Source organism: Thermobia domestica, chromosome 6, assembly GCF_964235325.1.
Source record: "Thermobia domestica chromosome 6, izTheDome1.hap1.1, whole genome shotgun sequence".
NCBI lineage: Eukaryota > Metazoa > Arthropoda > Insecta > Zygentoma > Lepismatidae > Thermobia > Thermobia domestica.
This window is the reverse complement of record NC_137459.1, coordinates 177,239,812-177,261,019: the sequence shown is the minus strand read 5'-3', so window position 1 is coordinate 177,261,019 and position 21,208 is coordinate 177,239,812. Positions and strand designations below refer to the sequence as shown.

The following is a 21,208-nucleotide window of genomic DNA, read 5'->3' as shown; positions in this document are numbered from 1 at the left end:
CCTGGATCCTTCTTATCTGTGATCGCAAAAGTGTAGGCAAGCATGGTATTGTTGCTCTTCTAGTGAGGTATGGCTTGCAGAGTTCCATTGCTAACTTTTTCTGATAGAGTCTCCTTGCGTCAGCATTTTTACAGTTAAATCTATATATGATGTAGCTGTTTAGAGCATCAATATCAAGGAGTGTGTAGAAGATACGTAACGGCCACCTGCTGGTTTTCCTTGCAACTGTGTAGAGACTCTTCAGCCCATCCACACAGTCTACACCACTCTTCGTCATATTATAAAATGTAATGATGTCCGGTTTAGCCTGCTCGTTTGTTGCTTCATCAATGTGTTCTCCTTCATGCATTGTGGAGAGAAATAGCACATTTTTCTTCTGTTTGACACATATGAACAAAGTAACATATCTTCTTCATGAGCGGACATGCTTGAAAATGGCGGTCTTCCCTTTGTACTCAGGAACTGAACCGGAATCTGAGGTTTGTTACTTCTTAGAGTTCCAACCAGTGTTAAGCCGTGATTCTTGAGAAGATCTAGCGCTAAAGGAACTGATGTGAAAAAATTGTCTGTTGTCACATTTCTGCCAGATTTAGTAATGGGTTCGATGAGACGTTTGAAAACTGCGTGCGCACTGTTGTCCTGAACATATGGTCCTCGCGGCTGTTCCCGGATAAATCTCCATTTTCATTCTGTAATAGACATGTGCGTCCACTAAGGAATATATTTTAATGCCATATTTTGCCGGTTTATTTGGCATGTAACATCGAAAAGAGCATTTTCCCCTGAAAGATTCAAGCATTTCATCAATAGTTACATGTTCACGTGGTGTCCAGTAGGCCGCACATTTCAATACGAATTCTTCAAATAATGCCCGTATTGGAGCTAAATTGTCTTCTTCTTTTCTCTGCTGTCTGGTGTTGATGTCATCAAAACGCAGGGCGCGTAGAAGCATACGAAACAGTTTCTGAGACATGACCAAACGAAACAATTCTGGAGCTGTTCCCTCAGTTGCCCATAAGTCCTCCAGATTTAAACGAGAACTCTTCATCACCCGATAAATACAGCAAACCTAATAGAGCTAACATTTCTTCATAATCAGTGTTGCGAATATCTCTTTCATGTGTTATTCCTATACGAATTTCTGCTAATTTTAGATTCGTATATTCTACAATTTGTTTTATAGTGTTTTCAGGGAAAATTAAATGCCATGCTTCCATTGGCGATTTTACATTTCGTGGTTGTCCTCTGACACCTGGTAAATGTCTCACGAGATTTTTATGCCTAGTTTTATGTGTCGTGTTTCTGGAGTGAACATTCCACGTTGTAACTCCATCTTTCGCTGTATATATAGGTCTATCTCTCACAACTTGGTCAGAATTTACAACATCGGGTTCTGTTTCTATTTCCGAAAACTCACTTTCACTACTTTGTTCAACTTGCTCAACGTTATCCCCTTCATTGTCACTGCAACTGTCCATTATTTCACTTGCACTTTCATCTGCGTCTTCCCTTATGTTCATCTCCCTTTCCACCTCATCCATCCATTTTAACACTTTTTGTGCAGTTTTGTCATCCATAGTTTAATATATGTACCTACAGTCAATGTATTTGTAGTATTCAACACTGCCAGAAATAGTAACGTAACAGGGCGCAAGGTGAGATAAAATCTCACTGAATTACAAAGCTTCTAACAATGCACTGCTAACAAAAATAACGATTCTTCATCAACAAGCTGTAGTTGCAGATTGAAGCTAAAAATAGTGAACGTGGAATACATAGAAGGATATACACGTGCGCATAACCATTGCGCGGTAGTACTTGGGGAAAGCAAGGAGTGAGGGATTGCCTCACCACGCGCCCTATGCCGGGTTAACTGTGTGCAGCAACAAAAGATGTGATATTTAGGTTGGAAAGGGTGCATTTGAGTTGTAGCAGAGTAGAAAATAATGGAGTAAAAAGGAACTCCAAACTAGGTGCAAATGAAGACTTGAGACCATTGTTGTGTTTTTGCTCTGGATTTATTTTTGGGTATGGATAATCTGCAAAAAAAGTATGTAATTTAATGATAGTGTTTTGAACTGTTCGGAGTTACTTTCTTTTTAGTTAGAATTTACTTTTAAAAAATGGTTAGACTTTATATTTACTTTTTTTTAAAAAAATATATACTACTTAATTATTTAGCATCAAAACAAATACTGAATTATAGTTATAATTAAGCTACAGAAGTTACATAGAAAACAAGAAGGTTATTTAATATAAACCAGTGTTCAGAAAGCCTCTTGGTATGGATCAGTGTGTTGCCTGAAAATTAAGAACATTTGTGTCAGTAATTTAATTATATTGTTTTATTTTCTTTTAAGTCGTCATGGCGTTTTGAAAATTTTCTTTGAAAGTTCTGTCACTCCTATGTGCTCTATATTTTGGCTTCTTCATTTAAATTATATTATTTATTTATTTATTTATTATTGTTTTAGTTATTACTCATTTTTGCGTAACTTGGCTTCCGTAAGGTAACAATTTACTGTAGTAATTAATTAAGAGAAGTATATTGGCATTTTTTTTTTTTTTTAGTAATTCCATACATTTCAAAATGTTTTGAAATTGTTTAAGTAAGGAATATGACTTCCTTATTATCATTTTAGTAGATAATAATTGTTTTGTCACCGTTAATAAAAATCGTGAGCAATCATGACTTAATTATAATTTATTATATCACATAGATTTCAATAATAGACTTATAACTGTACTACTACTACATCTACCCAATTTTTTTTCTCCACTGATCTCAGCGATATGGAGTTACCTCAGTGAAAACTGTTTTACTTTGTCATTGTTCAACATTAATAATAATAATAATAATAATAATAATAATAATAATAATAATAATAATAATAATAATAATAATAATAATAATAATAAAATAATAATAAAGCTGGTAACAAACATGTGTAGTTTCGAATCCAAATATTTACCAGTTTGAATAAAATACGATATTTCAGCATGCGTAAGTAGAACAAAACACTAATTAAGCTTTTATTTTTTTCAGAGAGTTATATTCAATATTGTAAACATCAGCAAATCGAAGAATTTGTTTCGCGACGGAATGACACCAATAGTGAAATCAACAAGTCGTCCAAAATGGTAAGTACACTATCAATTTGCCACGTAGCTTCAATAGTTTCTAATAATTCATAACTGCGTTATTAAATTTTGAATTTTAACATTTGGGGTATAATGTGAAACAAAGTGAAATTTCGTATTGGCAAATACAATATCATAACACATATCATGGTTACTGGTTTTATGAACGAATACCCATATAATTATAAATCTTGAAAACAAAAACAAACAAAAAAGACGCTTTGCTGCATTAAAATTTATTAATTTAGAAACTAGTTCAGTTAAACCTTCCTGTTGGCTTTCGTCAAAATAACACTTTTTTTTTTTTAACAGTTAGCGGTCAATGATCTGATGATGCAAGAAGCGAACAAAAATGTGTTAGCTGGTGGCATTTTAACTCGTTTATCCCTGATCTCCAAGCAACAAGGATAGTTGCTAAGCCACAAAGCCATTCCTGATTGTCTAGTGGGTACTGGACGTGTCTTTGGTGCACCTGGTCTCAGGTTCAATTCCCTGTGAGTTAGCTCAAAAAAACAATTTTACAGTAACTCACTTTCAATAACCATTCATCTTCTTTACTTAAAAAAGTGGGGAGTTAAACTGAAAAAAAAAGCATTTCACTTTTTGTCCTAAGACTCAAAGAAAGCACGTGCCGCATGAGCTATCGTGGAAGTTAATTCCGTTATGACATCTACTACCTTAGTCAAATGCAATACCAAGAAGTAAACTTGATTCGGAGGTCCAAATGAAAACAAGTCAAGTTCAATCAAATTAACTTTTTTTTTTTTTTTTTTTTTTTTTTACCTTTACATCAGTTACTGTGAAATTAGCAGATACACAGGGATATGCACATACATTCCGGTGTATTTGTGTTGTACCGGAAGACTAGCCACTTATTAACCAGTGAGCATTGGGAATAGTGAAGAATTGTTTATTCCTGAATATTGAAGTGAGTGTTCGCACTATTGAGAACATGAGAAGACGAAAAACTATCATTAGTGAAACTTGAACTAGTCTTCATAGACGAACTATGCACATATGTTGTTACACTTGATACTCGATAGTATTAGCCACGTCATCAGTGGTGAGGTTCATATCTGCAGAAACAACTATTTCATGTGCAGGTGATATTAACGGGTAAATCAAATATTTTACTAGGTTTAAGATTATTCTTGCGTCAGAATTTCAGAGATGCACTTAGTCGCGCAAGATTGGACATCATACACCTGTCCACCTGTCATGCATTGTCTTATACTGCACTTAACAGAAAATTGAATTATATATACAATAGCAAATGAAATACATGAAATAGCAAAACAACATTTTCAAATAATTTGTGTGTTTTCACACTTTATTATTGCATTCTAACGTACATTTCTTTAATAGCAAGGTATTTTAAACATGAATTATAATTGAACACGATGACAAAACTTTAATGTAATCGCAGAAATCTAATCCGCCTCCACTGGAAAAAAAATCGGTATCGGGGGGGGGGGGGGGGGTTATAGCTATTATGTTATATTACCTGCATGAAATTTGTACATTTTGATGTGATAGTTCGAAACATGTATGTATTTTCTTTTCTATTGTAACAGTATTAAAAAAGTCAAAATTACTACCCTAGTGGACGGATAACAATTATCTAGAATTATTTTATTTTGGGGTTCTAATGCTTCATAATGATATGTTTATACCTAATTTGGGATGAAAGCTTTCTTTTTTTTTTAAAAAAAAAGATGCTATTATTGATAGCATATAGCATTAGTTGTTTTATTTGTATAATGCAGTGATTCAAAACTGAGTGTATTTATATATGTTAGATCATTTCTACGATTTCTTTCTACTGTATTGTAGTCAAAGAGGAAAATAAATGGGGAAAATAAGAGAAGGTATTATACAAAGAATAGAAAGAATTGTGTGTAAAATTAAACGTCACTGCGTTCTGTCTAATAATTCATACCACAATAATAATTGCATCAATTCTTTTAAAGAACTTGTAAAACTAATCACATTCAGAAAAAAAAATCAGAAAATCAGCTAATGAACAATTCTAGAACATAAAATGAGCTGTTGCTTCGCAACAGATAACTTTGCGACCAAAGCTTTGCGTATATTCTTATAATGACACAAAGTCCGCATAACGAGGCCATCTTCGTCTGTATTTGAGCAGTTGCTTCGAGGTAAGAACTCCTTCCCATTAATTTGCTGCCAATCTCTTGTTCACTAGACTTGAAAATCTACAGCCCAAGAACACACTGCTCATGCATATTTACTAGTTAGCTTTTGTCTGAGACGAATACAAATCTCTATATTTAGTCCTAGTTATTTCTTCATTATCTTCCTCGTGAAGTTGAGCCTTTCGAGGTACGAAAATACTATCATTCTGTTGGGTGAGAAAATGCAGTGAGAAAGTACAGCGCTTGTCAGCTAAAAAAAAAAAAAAAGTAAGAGAGATGCGTTAAATGTCTGCGTAGCTCCGAGAGTTAAACTGCTCACATTAGATATCATGCAAACTACCTCCTTAAGATAATAGTAGAAAGTTTTGTCCTTGGCATGCTACATTTAAGAGTTTGTTCTTCTTTTTAAAACCCTCGTTTTGAAATGTACAAATATAAGTGTCCCGTAATGTGTATTTATTATTATTATTATTATTATTATTATTATTATTATTATTATTATTATTATTATTATTATTATTATTATTATTCGCTCTACTTCAGAAATTCAGAAATTCAATTTTATAGTGTTATTTTATTATACATGGCTAAGATTCGTATTATTTTTATTCTTGCAGTATAAAATGGATTTACCGCGATGCTTTTTTTTGTAAAGTTATATTATATATTACGCATGCGTAAGTTTAATTGTTAAAGAACCAAAGATCTACTCAGTTGAATTGAATATGTGAATGCTACTTGAATACTTCAATGCCCAAAATAGGCATATTGGATTGTATATATGTTACAAATCCTTAATTCAGAGCTATGATTCGCCGAAAACTTAGCAGGGACTCGGTCATAACCCGATAACTCGAGTCATATCAAATTTGGGTAAATGTATTTGAGTGGCTCGGTTTAGCATATATATATATATATATATATATATATATATATATATATATATATATATATATATATATCACATTTCCTAAATATCGAGTAAACTGGGAAAAAAGGTTCAATGTTATCATGGAATTCAATGCAACGGCGTATAACAAATCAGCTTCCCTTGCGATTTTCAAGCATATTTCCGAAAGTAAACTACCTACATACTTTTCTATGGCTCAATTCCAACCTATTACACCTTATAACTCAATTGCACCGGGAATGGTGCTTATCATTATGTTTCCCAGAGTCGTTTGCTTATGGATTAATTTGAGATGATATTTCGCTAACGCACCACTGGATGCGTACTTTGTACTAATTTACATTTTCGAGTTGTCGTCGTATCCTAGGAAACTTTATTAACTTCATCTTCTCCTTTCACGCTATCCTTTGGGCTACCCTTGTTTCAAAACCCTTTTTATATCAATGAAATCTACTTGTTGAAAAGAACAACTAAATAGTTTTTAATCGGCCTTAATTTCATATTTATTTCAAGAATTATAATGTTTTTTGAATATTTCAATAATATGTTGACGGATACTAACTCAGTAATAAAGCACGTTCATCTGTATTCTACAATTATGCATGACGATTGCTTTTCCAAAGTGCGTCAGTGTTGTTTGAAAACACATTGTCCTGTGTATAGAAAGCTAGCAAATATGCCCCTCATTGCACGGGAGAATAACTTTATAGAAATTACTTTATTATTTTTTTCTTTCTTTAGAATGCGTATTCCAGTGAAAATGTAATGACGAAGGTCCGTAATATAACAATTCTGACATACATTGTTGAACACAGTACACACTTAGAGTATAACTTTTATTCAAAATGATATAGAAATCCAACTTGAGGTAGGTACTATGCTATAGAGTTAATTTCGGATGTGAGAATTTTGCGCCCGGGAATTTTGTGCCCTATCTCAAAATGAGGGAAAAATGTACCTGCTATATACGCTTATTTGCACTGGGATGTTTTAGCCCTTCAATTCAACTTGTTTTAATATCATGCAAAGTAGCTTCCCCTCACATATAAACCAGCCTTGACTTTCGTCTTCTCAGTGATTGTTACCTCATCCATTATAATATCCCGAACTAAGCGGGGAAGGGGGGGATACAATTTTAGTTCACTAAAGGACAATCCGTACCAATACAATTTTTATTATACTACAATATATATACAATAAAAGTGTGTAAGTTACTGTATATACACAAGATGATTCAATAAGAACGTGCCAGGCCTATATCGCAGCTACTACTACACATAGAACCTTCAAAAAAAAAAAATGCATTACCAATTCGTATGTGTAGAATGCAATGAAGATATTAGCGGGACCAGTGGCGTATCGTGAATACCTCCAACGCGGGCAACTTCAAAATTTGAAATAGAAAGTGGTATAACTGTTGGAATTGTTCGAAAGGACATTAAATGTCATGCAACTTTTAGAGGGCAAACTTTCTCATATCTTTTCCCATTCAGCCGCTAGAGGAGTTGTTTCAGACTTGTATCTGACTAGCCGTAGCAGGTCTTTATCTCAGCTAATAATGCACATAGAGCCGTCAAGCAAATAATTGAACTACCAAACCGTATGAGTAGAATGCAATAAAAAATGTAGTGACACCCGTGGCGTATCGTGAATAACTCCAACGGGGTCATCTGCAAAATTCGACATGGAAACAGGGGTTGGTTGTGCCTCCATTGAAAGAAGCGCACAATGGGAGAAAAGTCGAGATTAACCAAGTTGGCTAATTTATTCCTCGTTGGCAGCAACACGGTCGCATTACTAGGTGAAAGTCGGATGGTGCGAGGGTGTCCCCAGTCACACCAGACGAATGTCGGGAGGGTACTTGTAAACCATGCTCTGGCAAACAACCGCCGCCGCTTTTCCAGGATTAACTCGGGGCCTAAGCCAAGGGTAGCCCAGACCCACAATGACGTGGACGCGCGATGTATCTTGTGTCCGTACGTACAATATGAAATATCTCCCAACTCCGGGAGCATGTGTTGTGGGTTTGTTTGTCGTTGTTTCGAAGAGCACACTCATTTATCGTTGCCAGTGATTGTGTGGTGGTACTCTTGTAGATCCGGTAGCTAACACGTACATGACCTTGCTCAAGACATATAGTCTATGCGGCCTCGAACAGGCGATTGCTGCTATTTCAGAAAGAGGGCAGAACGAGCGATGCTGTAGCCAAAACATGTAACACAAGCGTGTAGAGACCGAGAGTGATTAACGTCTGCAGTGAGTTGAAGTGGTCTGTGTAGTGGACAAGGTGTCATGCATTGAGTTCTACTACCCCTGTGCATTGCAAGCTCGTGACGGGAAGAATACGAAACTTCCACAAGCAGTGAGACCTCTTTGATTGTGTTGATGTTTGAGTGATTGTGGTAGGATGTGTAGGTAGTAAATAACATTCATGCGGTATACGAATTTGGAGGCATTCCAAATGCTCATGATTTTAGGGGAATGCCTGGAAAATTATAAAGCTGCAGCTTGATTATACGCTGAACGCTATTCACAGCGACAAGCTATTTTCCACAATCTGCTGCGGAGATTAGCAGCATGATTGCGGCCGACAGGCAACATGCGTGGACGCTATGGTGTCCGGAGAAGAGTCGTACAAAATGAAGACGTTGTCATTGATGTACTTGCCACTATTGCAGTAAATCCTCATGTATCTTTGCGGCAGATCGCACGAGATCGTGGTATCAGTCAAGGCAGTGTCCTGCGTATTCTGTGGAAAACAATATTTTTACTCGTACCACCTTGGAATTAAGGATCTTGTGTATGCCAACCGATCAACTACAATTCGCAACATGCAAGACCGCATTACAACCGCATTCCGGACCATCAAGGTGGCCGAGTTGGAAACTGCTGCTCACAATTACGTACAGCGAATAAGCCACTGCATTGCTGTTCGGGGACATCACTTTGAACATCTGTGAAAGCCAGGGAGCGTCGACTACACTACGCAGAAGGTAAGCTGATTCTTTAGCTCTTTACTCATCTTTCTCCAATGGCTTGATTGCAATGCATCAGCTTCCTGTCCCCATGTTTTGTTCCATGCTTTGGCAACAGCGCATTCGGTTCGTCTTTCTTCGTTGCAACCAACAGTTTCTTCTTCTGTTTTGTAATAGCAGTCGTACATTGTCCCCCATCATAGTTCCTCCATCCACTGCGCTTCTGTCACAACCATACAGAAACCACTCTCTTCAAATATTGCGTATGTCATTGGTTCCCTATTTAGAGCTTCATTCAACAGCAGCAAATGTACCTCTACTTACTGTTACAGTATGTATCCTCCCCCGTCGTGGTCTCTTGCTGACGCCATTGTTGTCGCCACTTACACGGTGTGATTCCGCGTATGCACAATTGTACGTCGCGTTTGTTTCAGACCAGTATTTACACTTCCCTTTTGTTCTGCATATATATATATATATATATATATATATATATATATATATATATATATATATATATAAACTAAATTAACTACGTGGGCATAATTTAATTTACACAAGGCTGTTTGGATCTACCCAGATATGTCTGTCCACAATCCTTGCGAGTTGTTTGGCTTTTCAGGATACACAATATAAAAAAGTAAATATAATGTTAATGTAAAATAATTTCAGTAATATTATCAAGAAAGCTATGTACAATACCCATATTTACTTGCTGGAGTTATACTTCAAACACACAATTGCGTTGATCCGGTGTGTTCGTTTGGCTTGTAATTGAAGTTTACTCTCTCTTTATAGACCTGTAGCCCCAAACTATCACAATCAGCCAATGAAAATAAATCATAGGTTCCACGGCTGTGAGGGAAGATTGTTTACTCTATAATGTCCGCCCCTCCGAGCAGGTGCGTGAGCTCGAACATGATCTTTTATCTCGCAGGGCGCAAACTTCCCGATGCAGGTACCTCGCGGGGGCATTTTTCCGTTTTTTGAGGCAGGGCACAAATTTGCCAGTTGCAAAATTCTGAACAATTAATTTCAAGTGGGCCAGTCGTTTCCTCGTAATGTGATCACCAGGGCCCGGATCTTGTTGACTTAGAATTTTCTAGAAAGTGACCTATAAAATGACACTAAAATTCCTGTAAAATGCTCCTAAAATTCACAAACCTTGACCTAAAACTTGCGTTTTCTTAAACGTTTATTTCGTTAAACTGACATTATTTTAAAATATCCATTGGATTTTTAATTAACATTTCTCACTCATATTCAAAAAGTTTTGTTTCAGAGGTGCATTTCGCCAGCCCCCCCACCTTGGAGTTTCGAAAAAAAAACTTATGCAAATCGTTTGTGCTACGTTTGTGCCGGAATGTACCGCAAAAATTTTCGTTTGTACCACTTCCGGTACGAAGTTATAATAGTTTTAAAGTGGGAGGGCTGGGGAAACGGCAGCTCCTCCACCTTGAAATTTCGAAACGAAACCTATGGCAATCGTTTGTGCTACGTTTGTGCCGGAATGTACCGCAAAAATTTTCGTTTGTACCACTTCCAGTACGAAGTTATAAGGGTTTTAAAGTGGGGGGCTGGGGAAACGGCAGCCCCCCCACCTAGGAATTTCAAAACAAAAGGTAAGCCAATCGTTTGTGCTACGTTTGTGGCGGAATGTACCGCAAAAATTTTCGTTTGTACCACTTCCGGTACGAAGTTATAAGGGTTTTAAAGTAGGGGGCTGGAGAAACGGCAGCCTCCAAACTTGGAATTTCGAAACAAAACCTATTGGCAATCGTTTGTGCTACGTTTGTGCCGGAATGTACCGTAAACATTTTCGTTTGTACCACTTCCGGTACGAAGTTATAAGGGTTTCAAAGTGGGGGCTGCAGAAACGGAAGCCTCCAACCTTGGAATTTCAAAACAAAAGGTATGCCAATCGTTTGTGCTACGTTTGTGCCGGAATGTACCGCAAAAATTTTCGTTTGTACCACTTCCGGTACGAAGTTATAAGGGTTTTGAAGTGGAGGGGCTGCAGAAACAGAAGCCTGCAACCTTGGAATTTCGAAACAAAAACTATGCTAATTGTTTGTGCTACGTTTGTACCGGAATGTACCGCAAAAATTTTCGGTTGTACCACTTCCGGTACGAATTTGTAAGGGTTTTGAAGTGGCGGGCTGGGGAAACGGCATCTCCCCTACCTAGGAATTTCAAAGCAAAATTTATGTCAATCGTTTGTGCTAGGTTTGTGCCTGAATGTACCGCAGAAATTTTCGTTTGTACCACTTCCGGTACGAAGTTATAAGGGTTGAAATGTGGGGGCTGGAAAACGGCAGCCCCCCACCTAAAAATTTCAAAACAAAACCTATGGCAATCGTTTGTGCTACGTTTGTGCCGGAATGTACCGCAAAAATTTTCGTTTGTACCACTTCCGGTACGAAGTTATAAGGGTTTTAAAGTGGGTGGCTGGAGAAACGGAAACTCCTACCTTGGAATTTCGAAAAAAAAACTATGCCAATTGTTTGTGCTACGTTTCTGCCGGAATGTACCGCAAAAATTTTCGTTTGTACCACTTCCGGTACGAAGTTATAAGGGTTTAAAAGTTGGGGCTGGAGAAACGGCAGCCCCCCACCTAAAAATTTCAAAACAAAACCTATGCCAATCGTTTGTCCTACGTTTGTGGCGGAATGTACCGCAAAAATTTTCGTTTGTACCACTCTTGGTATGAAGTTATAAGGTTTTAAAATGGGGGGGGGGGGGCTGGAGAAACGGCAGCTCCAAACTTGGAATTTCGAAAAAAAAAACTATGCCAATCGTTTGTGCTACGTTTGTGCAGGAATGTACCGCAAAAATTTTCGGTTGTACCACTTCCGGTACGAAGTTATAAGGGTTTCAAAGTGAAGGGGCTGGAGAAACGGCAGCCTCCAAACTTGGAATTTCGAAACAAGACCTATGCCAATCGTGTGTGCTACGTTTGTGCCGGAATGTACCGCAAACATTTTCGTTTGTATCACTTCCGGTACGTAGTTATAAGGGTTTTAAAGTGGGGTGGGGGGCTGGAGAAACGGCAGCCTCCAACCTTGGAATTTCGAAACAAAACCTATGCCAATCGTGTGTGCTACGTTTGTGCCGGAATGTACCGCAAAAATTTTCGTTTGTTCCACTTCCGGTACGAAGTTATATGAGTTTTCAAGAGAGGCTGTGGTAACGGCAGCCCCGCACCCAGTAATTTCGAAATGAAACCTATGCCCACTCTTTGCACTACCTTTGAACAGGAACGTTTCGCTAAACTCTTTTCTGTACCACTTCCGGTACAAAGATACGAGAGTTTCAAGCTACGGGGCTGCCGTTTTGATGCCCCCTCGAAATTTCGAAACGAGACGTATGCAAATCGTTTAACAACATTTGTGTCGGAATGTATCGCAAACATTTTTGTATGTATCACTTCCAGTACAAAAGTATGACAGTTTTAACTAGGGGGCTGCCGTTTCCAGATAACCCCATCTTGGAATTTCGAGATAAGACTATGTCAATCGTTTGTGGTACGTTTTTACCGGAATGTACCGCAAAAAAAATTACGTGCCTGAAGTTGGCCCCCCACCTCTCCCAAATCACACCAAACGTTGCACTTCGTTAATGCATCGTTAGTGCACGTTAGTGCATTTAGAACTAACGTTAGTGCTATCAGCGTTTAAGAGATATTGAAGATTTTGGTTTGGGACCTACTTCATATGAAGTTAGCCCCCCACCCATCTTTATGCAGACAGATTTTCACTAAACTTAGCGCATCGTTAGTGCATCGTTAGTGCATTTAAACACACTAAGCACTACCGTAAGTGCTACCATATTTTGGGATTATTCAAGATTTTCGGTGGGGGGGCCAACTTCAGAAATATCAAATTCTATACAAATAGAGGTAGAAACATGGGGTTGACGGTAATCGTTAGTGCATTGTTAGTGCACTTAAACGCAATAAGCACTAACATTAGTGCTACCATATTTTGGGATTTATTCAAGATCTTTGGTGGGGGTCCAACTTCAGAAATATCAAATTTTATACAAATAGAGGTAGAAACATGGAGTTAACGGCAATCGTTAGAGCGTGATTAGTGCACTTAAATGCACTAAGCACTAACGTTAGTGTTACCACATTTTGAAATTTATTCAAAATTTTTGGTGGGGGGCAACTTCAGAAATATCAAATTCCATACAAAGTGTCAGTATTTTCACGAATCAGTAACGAATGCACTAATTACTTTGTTAGTGCTTGAAGAGGGCGGAAATTCACGCTGACCACCAAAGATATTTTACTTGTAGCACCTACACTAATTAAGCACTAACGTTAGGGGTTGGTGCACGAAGAAGCACTAACGATGCACTAAGGATTGTACTGGAAACGATCATTAGTGCTTTTAATTTGGCAGAAATTTGACACAGTGAAAAACTCCCCTTAAATTTCTTATGTGAGTTTCCTGAGATGTAACTGGCCATAACTACACTAATAGTGAAGCACTAACGAAAACAGCTCTAATTTTTTCGTTATTGGTTGAAGTGGGGCGCCAAGTTCATGAAAGCTTCCAAAGGTTTTTTTACTTGTAGGACCTACATTAATGAAGAACTAACGTTAGGTGTTAATGCACTAAGAAACACTAACGATTTCAGTAGAAGAGGTCATTAGTGCTTTTGATTTTGGCGGAAATTTGACGCAATGAAAAATTCCACATGAATCTCTTATGGGATTTTTGTGGCATATAATTGGCCATATCTACATCAATAGTTAAGCATTAACGGAACTATGAGTGTTTTGCAGAAGCGCTAACGATACATTAACGAATGGACTTATTTTTCGTTACTGCTTGAAGTGGGAACCAAGTTCACGCTGGCCCGCAAAGGTTTCTTACTTGTAGCACCTACACTAATGAAGCACGAAACTTAGGTGTTGGTGCACTAGGAAGCACTAATATTACAAGGAAAGAAAACTTTCGAATTTATCGTGAACTTAGCCCCCACTACAAGCACTAACGAAAAAAAATAGTTTTATACGTTAGTGCATTGTTAGTACTTCTAGAAGATACAAGTAGTTTCGTTAGTGTTTCACCATTAGTGTAGAAATGGCCAATTATAAGTCTCAAAACTCCCATAAGAAACACATGGGGAATTATTCATTGTATCAAATTCCCATCTCATTCAAAAGCACCAATTACCTCTGTTAGTGCAATTGTTAGTGCATCGTAATTGCTTCTTAGAGCACAAACACCTAACGTTAGTGCTTCATTAGTGTAGGTGTTACAAGTAAAAAAAACCTATGGAGAAGTCAGCGTGAATTTCGCACCGACACTTTAAGCACTAACGGAAAAAATAGTCCAATTCGTTAGTGCTTCTATAAAGCACTAACAATTTCGTTAGTGCTTCACTATTAGTGTAGTTATGGCCAATTACATATCACGAGACTCACAAGAAATTTAGGCAAATTTTTCATTGAATCAAATTTCCGCCAAATTCAAAATCACTAATGATCTCTTCTAGAGCGATCGTTAGTACATTGTTAGTGCTTCTTAGCGCATCTACACCTAAGGTTAGTGCTTCATTAGTAAATGTGCTACAATTAAAATACCTTTTGAGGCCAGAGTGAACTTAGCGCCCCCACTTCAAGCACTAACTAAAACTTAGTGCCATTCGTTAGTGCATTGGTAGTGCTTCTGGAAAACACTAACAATTTAGTTAGAACTTCAATATTAGTTTACTTATGGCCAATTACATGTAACGAAACACATAATAAATTTATGGGAAATTTTTCATTGCGTCAAATTTCCGTCAAATTCAAGAGTACTAATGATCTATTATAGTGCAATCGTTAGTGCATCGTTAGTGCTTCTAGAAAACACTAACAGTTTCGTTTGTCCTTCAATATTAGTATAGTTATGGGCAATTACATGTCACTAAACTCCTATAAGACATTTATTGGGAATTTTTAATTGCATCAAATTTCCGCCATATTCAAAAGCACTAATGATATCTTCTAGTGCAATTGTTAGTGGTTCTTAGTGCACCAACCCCTAACGTTAGTACTTCATTAGTGTAGGTGCTACAGGTACAATATCTTTGGAGGGCACGGTGAACTTGCGTCAACTTCAAGCACTAACAAAAAATTAATGCCATTCATTAGTGTATCGTTAGTGCTTCTAGAAAGCACTAAATGTTTGTATGAAATTTGATATTTCTTAAGTTGGTCCCACCAGAAATCTTGAATAAATCCCAAAATATGGTAATGCTAACCTTAATGCTTAGTGCATTTAAGTGCACTAACGATGCAATAACGATTGTCTTTAACTGCATGTTTCTACCTCTATTTGTATAGAATTTGATATTTCTGAAGTTGGCTCCCATCTAAAATCTTGAATAAATCCCAAAATATTGTAGCACTAACGTCAGTGTTTAGTATTTTAAGTGCACTAACGATGCAATAACGATTGCCGTTAATTCTATGTTCCTATCTCTATTTGTATAGAATTTGAAATTACTGAAGTTGCCCATCCCACCGAAAATCTTGAATGAATTCCAAAATATGGTAGCACCAACGATAGTGCTTATTACGTTTAAGTGCACTAACGATGCACTAACGTTTGCCATTAACCCCATGTTTCTATCCCTATTTGTATAGAATGTGATATTTCTGAAGTTGACCACCCTACCCAATTTTTTGAATAAATATCAAAATATAGTAGCGCTAACGTTAGTGCTTAGTGCGTTTAAGTGCACTAATGATGCACTAATGATTGCTGTTAACACTATGTTTCTACCTTCATTTGTATAAAATTTGATATTTCTGAAGTTGGCCCCCACACCAAAAATCTTGAATAAATCCCAAAATATGATAGCACTAACGTTAGTGCTTAGTGCTTATAAGTGCACTAACGATTCCCGTTAACTCAATGTTTCTATCTCTATTTGTATTGAATTTGATGTTTCTGAAGTTTGCCCCCCACTTTAAAACTATTATAACTTCGTACCGGAAGTGGTACAAACGAACATTCCGGCACAAACTTAGCACAAACGATTGGCATAGGTTTTGTTTCGAAATTCCAAGGTTGGAGGCTGCCGTCTCTCCAGCCCGTCCCCCACTTTAAATGACTTATAACTTCGTACCGGAAGTGGTACAAACGAAATTTTTTGCGGTATATTCCGGCACAAACGTAGCACAAACGATTGGCATAGGTTTTGTTTCGAAATTCCAAGGTAGGGGGTTGCCGTTTATCCAGTCCCCCACTTTAAAACCCTTATAACTTCGTACCGGAAGTGGTACAAACGAAAAATTTTCCGGTACATTCCAGCACAAACGTAGCACAAACGATTGCCATAGGTTTTGTTTCGAAATTCCAAGTTTGGAGGCTGCCGTTTCTCCAGCCCCCCATTTTAAAACCCTTTTAACTTCGTACCGGAAGTGGTACAAACGAAAATGTTTGCGGTACATTCCGGCACAAACGTAGCACAAACGATTGGCATACCTTTTGTTTCGAAATTCCTAGGTGGGGGGCTGCCGTTTCCCCAGCCCCCCACTTTAAAACCCTTATAACTTCGTACCGGAAGTGGTACAAACGAAAATTTTTGCGGTACATTCCGGCACAAACGTAGCACAAACGATTGGCATAGGTTTTGTTTTGAAATTCCTAGGTGGGGGGCTGCAGTTTCCCCAGCCCCCCACTTTAAAACCCTTATAACTTCGTACCGGAAGTGGTACAAACGAAATTTTTTGCGGTACATTCTTGCACAAACGTAGCACAAACGATTGGCATAGGTTTTGTTTCGAAACTCCAAGGTGGGGGGGTTGGCGAAATGCACCTTTGTTTCAGTTAATTGCAGTTCAGTGATCATTTATTTCTATTGATCAGTCCATTGTACGGCATTGTAAGTATTGAAAGCGTCAATTCACTCCCGAGTTGAAACTAGCAAGCACTCTTAAACAATAAAAGTTCGCAAGTGTAGACTACATGAGAATAATAGATAAAAACACTGTTTAAAATCTTTGCACACCTTCTAATTCATTTTTAGTTATTCATGTGATCATATCCTTTGTGGTCAAGAACCCCAAACTATCTGTTTGGACACCTACCAACCCCCACCTTTCGTTAACCAGTTACAGTTTAGTTTTCATTAGCTTGTTAAGAATGCAGTTTTTCCACCCCCAATAGTCAGGAAACGAGAAAAGAGATTATTCAACTTCGTCTTTTCCACAATTGCAAACCGTGTTCATTTAAATATGTCTTTATGTAGAATAAAAAGAATAAAAAGACCATGAGTGACCTAAAAGTTATCTTAAAATATTAAAAAATGACCTGAAATTTCAAAACGGCAAAAAGTGACGAAAAGTTTACCCTAAAAATATATATTTTTAGAACCTAGAGTTGATGGATAACGTTTTTATTAGAATTTGCTTTGTCTTATGCGTAACAGAAGAAAAAAGTTGACTTGTCAACAAAATCCGAGCACTGGTGATCACAAACAACATATAACGTTAATTTGAACGTGAAGAAAAAGTGTAGGAATTGATCCCCTTCTTCCTGCCTTAAAACGGGAAATTCTAAACGAGATTGTGGCATATGTCCTCCTTCTATTTATATAGTTAATTAAAAATGAGATTATGTACCGAATTTAATATTTCAGAAAATATGGTAATTTGCCCAACCGTCTATTTTCACAAATCTCCAAACCAGAGGTGTTTCCTACAGTGGATATTTTATTTCTTAATCTCATGATCATCAACAGGAAGAGAAGGGACACCTGCTTCATTCTTAGCAAATATCAGAAAGGGGATGGATGGTATTTCGCTGCATGACATTATGAAATGTGTCCGACGGACAGGGTTACAGAGTGTCAGATAAAATTGTTTTACACACACACACACATACACTCTCACACACACACACACACACATATATGGTAAAGTAAGCATAGTTGAACTAGTTCAACTGAAAAAGAAGATTAAAAGAATACTTTGCAATATAAAATGTATATTTTACAACAAATTCACTGAACTTTTCTTTAAAAGGAAATCACAACCTAAAAGTACTGACTTAATTACCTCGAGGTGAAAACGAAGCAAAAACATTAGGTTATATTGATTAAGTGTCGAGTTTCTATTGACACAGTTATTTTATTTTTGAACCTAACGTCTCATGATTATGCACCGAGGCTAAAGGACACAAGGATGAGGCGGATCACAATGCTGGTGTAAATGAAGTTGAAGAAAACGGTAGAATCCGAGAAAACACACAATTGTTCACTACAAAGCCTAATTTCTCGGGCTGGAATCGAACCAGGGACCCCACGAACCAGAGACTTGACGCTGTTAGGATCAAATTTTCAAATATATGCTGAATATATGCTGAATTATTATTATTATTATTATTATTATTATTATTATTATTATTATTATTATTATTTCGAAACAGCTGTTCCATTTTAATTTAAAGTTAGGTTCATTGGCCAAACTTTTTGTTATTATCACTCGGGCTCGCGATCACTTCTGTTAACTGGGCTCGTATTCACTCGGGCTCGCGCTCAATTATTGAGCCCGAGCCCGGTTGAGCGTGAGTGCCGAGCTCACGAGCGTCGGGCTCGCGAGTTTGGACACCTATGCTACACACACGTCAATTTTGAAGTGGTGCCGTGATTTTGTGGATCGTGGCGCATATGCCATTAAAGGAGCAGTTCGACTTAGAAATGCATTTTTTACAATTTATTTCCATTTGTAGAGTTGAAAATTCTAAAAGGTTTGTGTTTGTTTGATCGCGATACGTTCAGTCGTTAGCGAGTAACAGAGGAAGAAAGATTTTGTAAGGGCGTCATAGGTGGGCAAGAAGCGAGAGCAAACTTACATACTACACAGTGCCAAGCATTTCGTTTATGAGAGGTGCGGTGGCACGTTCTAAGTGCGGTTTCCTTTTCCAAAACTGATTGCAAAGACTTACAAATATCATCCGCATGTAGAAAATGATATATGATGATGGACTGTACAAACGTTTTTATAATATTATAAACGTATCCTATAAAGCATGAGTTCAGCGTTTCAAAAAAAAAAAAAAAAAAAATCGAAACCAATATGTAAATAGATGGCGGACGAGATTGCTGCAACACCTAAGTACCTTTCATTTAATCATTCTTCCGATTCCCAAACATAAGTACGTTCATTTTCACGTTTTGTTGCAATTTTTAACGTTGACCCTATAATTTTGTGTTTCAAGGTATGTACAGGAGCGTAACATATGAGGCAAAAATGTAATAACATCTGTAAAGTTTATCAGAATACGAAAAACATTTCACCAGTTAAATTTCTTTTATTCTCATAGCTGTCCGCGGAACAACTCTCATCACCCGTTTCATCATCATTGTCACATGATACAGAGAAATTAAACGATGGATCAATGTCTTGAGGAACAGTCATCGTCACTGATTCCTTCTTCAAGCCGGTATATTTCACTCCCTAATGCACATTGTATAGCTTATTTCTAAAGCAGTATCTTCAGAATCATGAGTGACATCGTCTCTATTACCCTCTAATGCCTCGTCTTGACTACAACCATCAATTGCGTCTTGTACGATATTTGTACGTTGGTAACTGGACATAGATCGGCGCTCCTTCAATAGCTCGGATTTTAAACCTTTCAATAATACACTTGGAACAGCATTCTTTCTCAGTTTGCATGCAAATAATTATCCTGGTATCAGCCAGAAGTGGATCTAGACACTAAAAACTCAGGGGGGGGGAGACAGAACCCAGACTATGATATGTATATCGTGTTTACTAAAAACTTTTAAAAATATCTAAATAATAGCTTAAATCAATTTTGTCACTCAAAACCTGGGGAGCCTAGGCCCCCGGCCCCAGCCTAGATCCGCCACTGGCATTGACTTTTCTTTCAGTAAACTTGACTTCTCGAAGACAGGCTCCTCAAGATGTTTGGAGCACGAGTGATTGTATTTGGTACATTTTTTCCCATTGATTTTCTTGGGCCATAATTTATATCGCTCTGGTGATTTCTCACGACTTAGAAACGTAAGGAAAGATACTTTACGTCCTCAGCTTCAATTGCACAAGAATTACAACCGAAAACACAGCAGCTGTTAGGCATTTCTACCTCACTTCACAGACACAGCACGCGCTGTACTAGCAAGTGCTTTCTACTTCACACTAGTGTTTCTTTCAGAAAAAAAAAAATCCGGGGCGGGGGGAAGGGACACTTAGCATTCGGAGAGGCACATTATTTTTACACAGTACTATTATATTTGGTACATTATAAACGTATTATTTTGGTCTCCTCCGGGGGAATCTCTCAGAGCTCCGGGAGACAGTGCCACCCTGAAAACATGTCTGGAAGAAACCCTGTTTCGCACAACACACGTAATTACTGTTCTCTTTCTACTCTTTTTTATACTAATGCTGTAGGAAAAACAAGTAACGAAAAATTCCCTCTTGAATTCAACACAGAACAAGACTGCTAACAAATCCAAAACACAATCTATTACATCCAATGCACTATTAAAGGTTTATCAACTGCATACAAGGGAATGATTGCTGACTCACATTGAGTTTCTCGCGTATCCCACCCATGACGTCACCATTTACGATTCATCAAAAACAAATGCCTGTACAAGCTGAACGAGACGGCCTACCAAGATATAAAAAATACGGGTCTCTTATTTTTTGTTTCTCTTTCTATTGCACCAAACTTGTTTTTAACTCGAACTGCTCCTTTAAGAAGAAAATACAATATTAAAGTAGTATATGGTACATAGTTTGCGCTGCACTTACTAATTGTGAGATTTCGAGTTCAAATCCCGAGTCCGTAAATTCTGGTTAGGCCATTCAGGAGGAGCTTATCTAGAGGGAGCGATCGGGACGATCACCCCCAGAAGAAAAATCTTTCTTACTTTATATATAAATAAAACACATCCCAGAGTTTGAAGCTGTCAAAAGTAGCTCTAACAAGGGAACCTTCCGAAAATGATAGCTGCAGTGAAAGGTGTGGCCTATGCCAATTGAAAGA

The 21,208-nt window shown here is 37.5% G+C and overlaps 1 protein-coding gene across 1 annotated transcript in view; it reads left to right on the top strand.

Annotated features, from left to right (window-relative positions):
- Positions 1–21,208, top strand: part of LOC145687377 (cytosolic carboxypeptidase 6) — a 2,130,613-nt gene that overhangs the window by 618,743 nt on the left and 1,490,662 nt on the right. Inside the window, exon 4 of the mRNA XM_081760832.1 lies at positions 3,047–3,141. Within this exon, the coding sequence (XP_081616958.1) occupies positions 3,047–3,141 (95 nt within the window). The remainder of the gene's footprint in view (positions 1–3,046; positions 3,142–21,208) is intronic.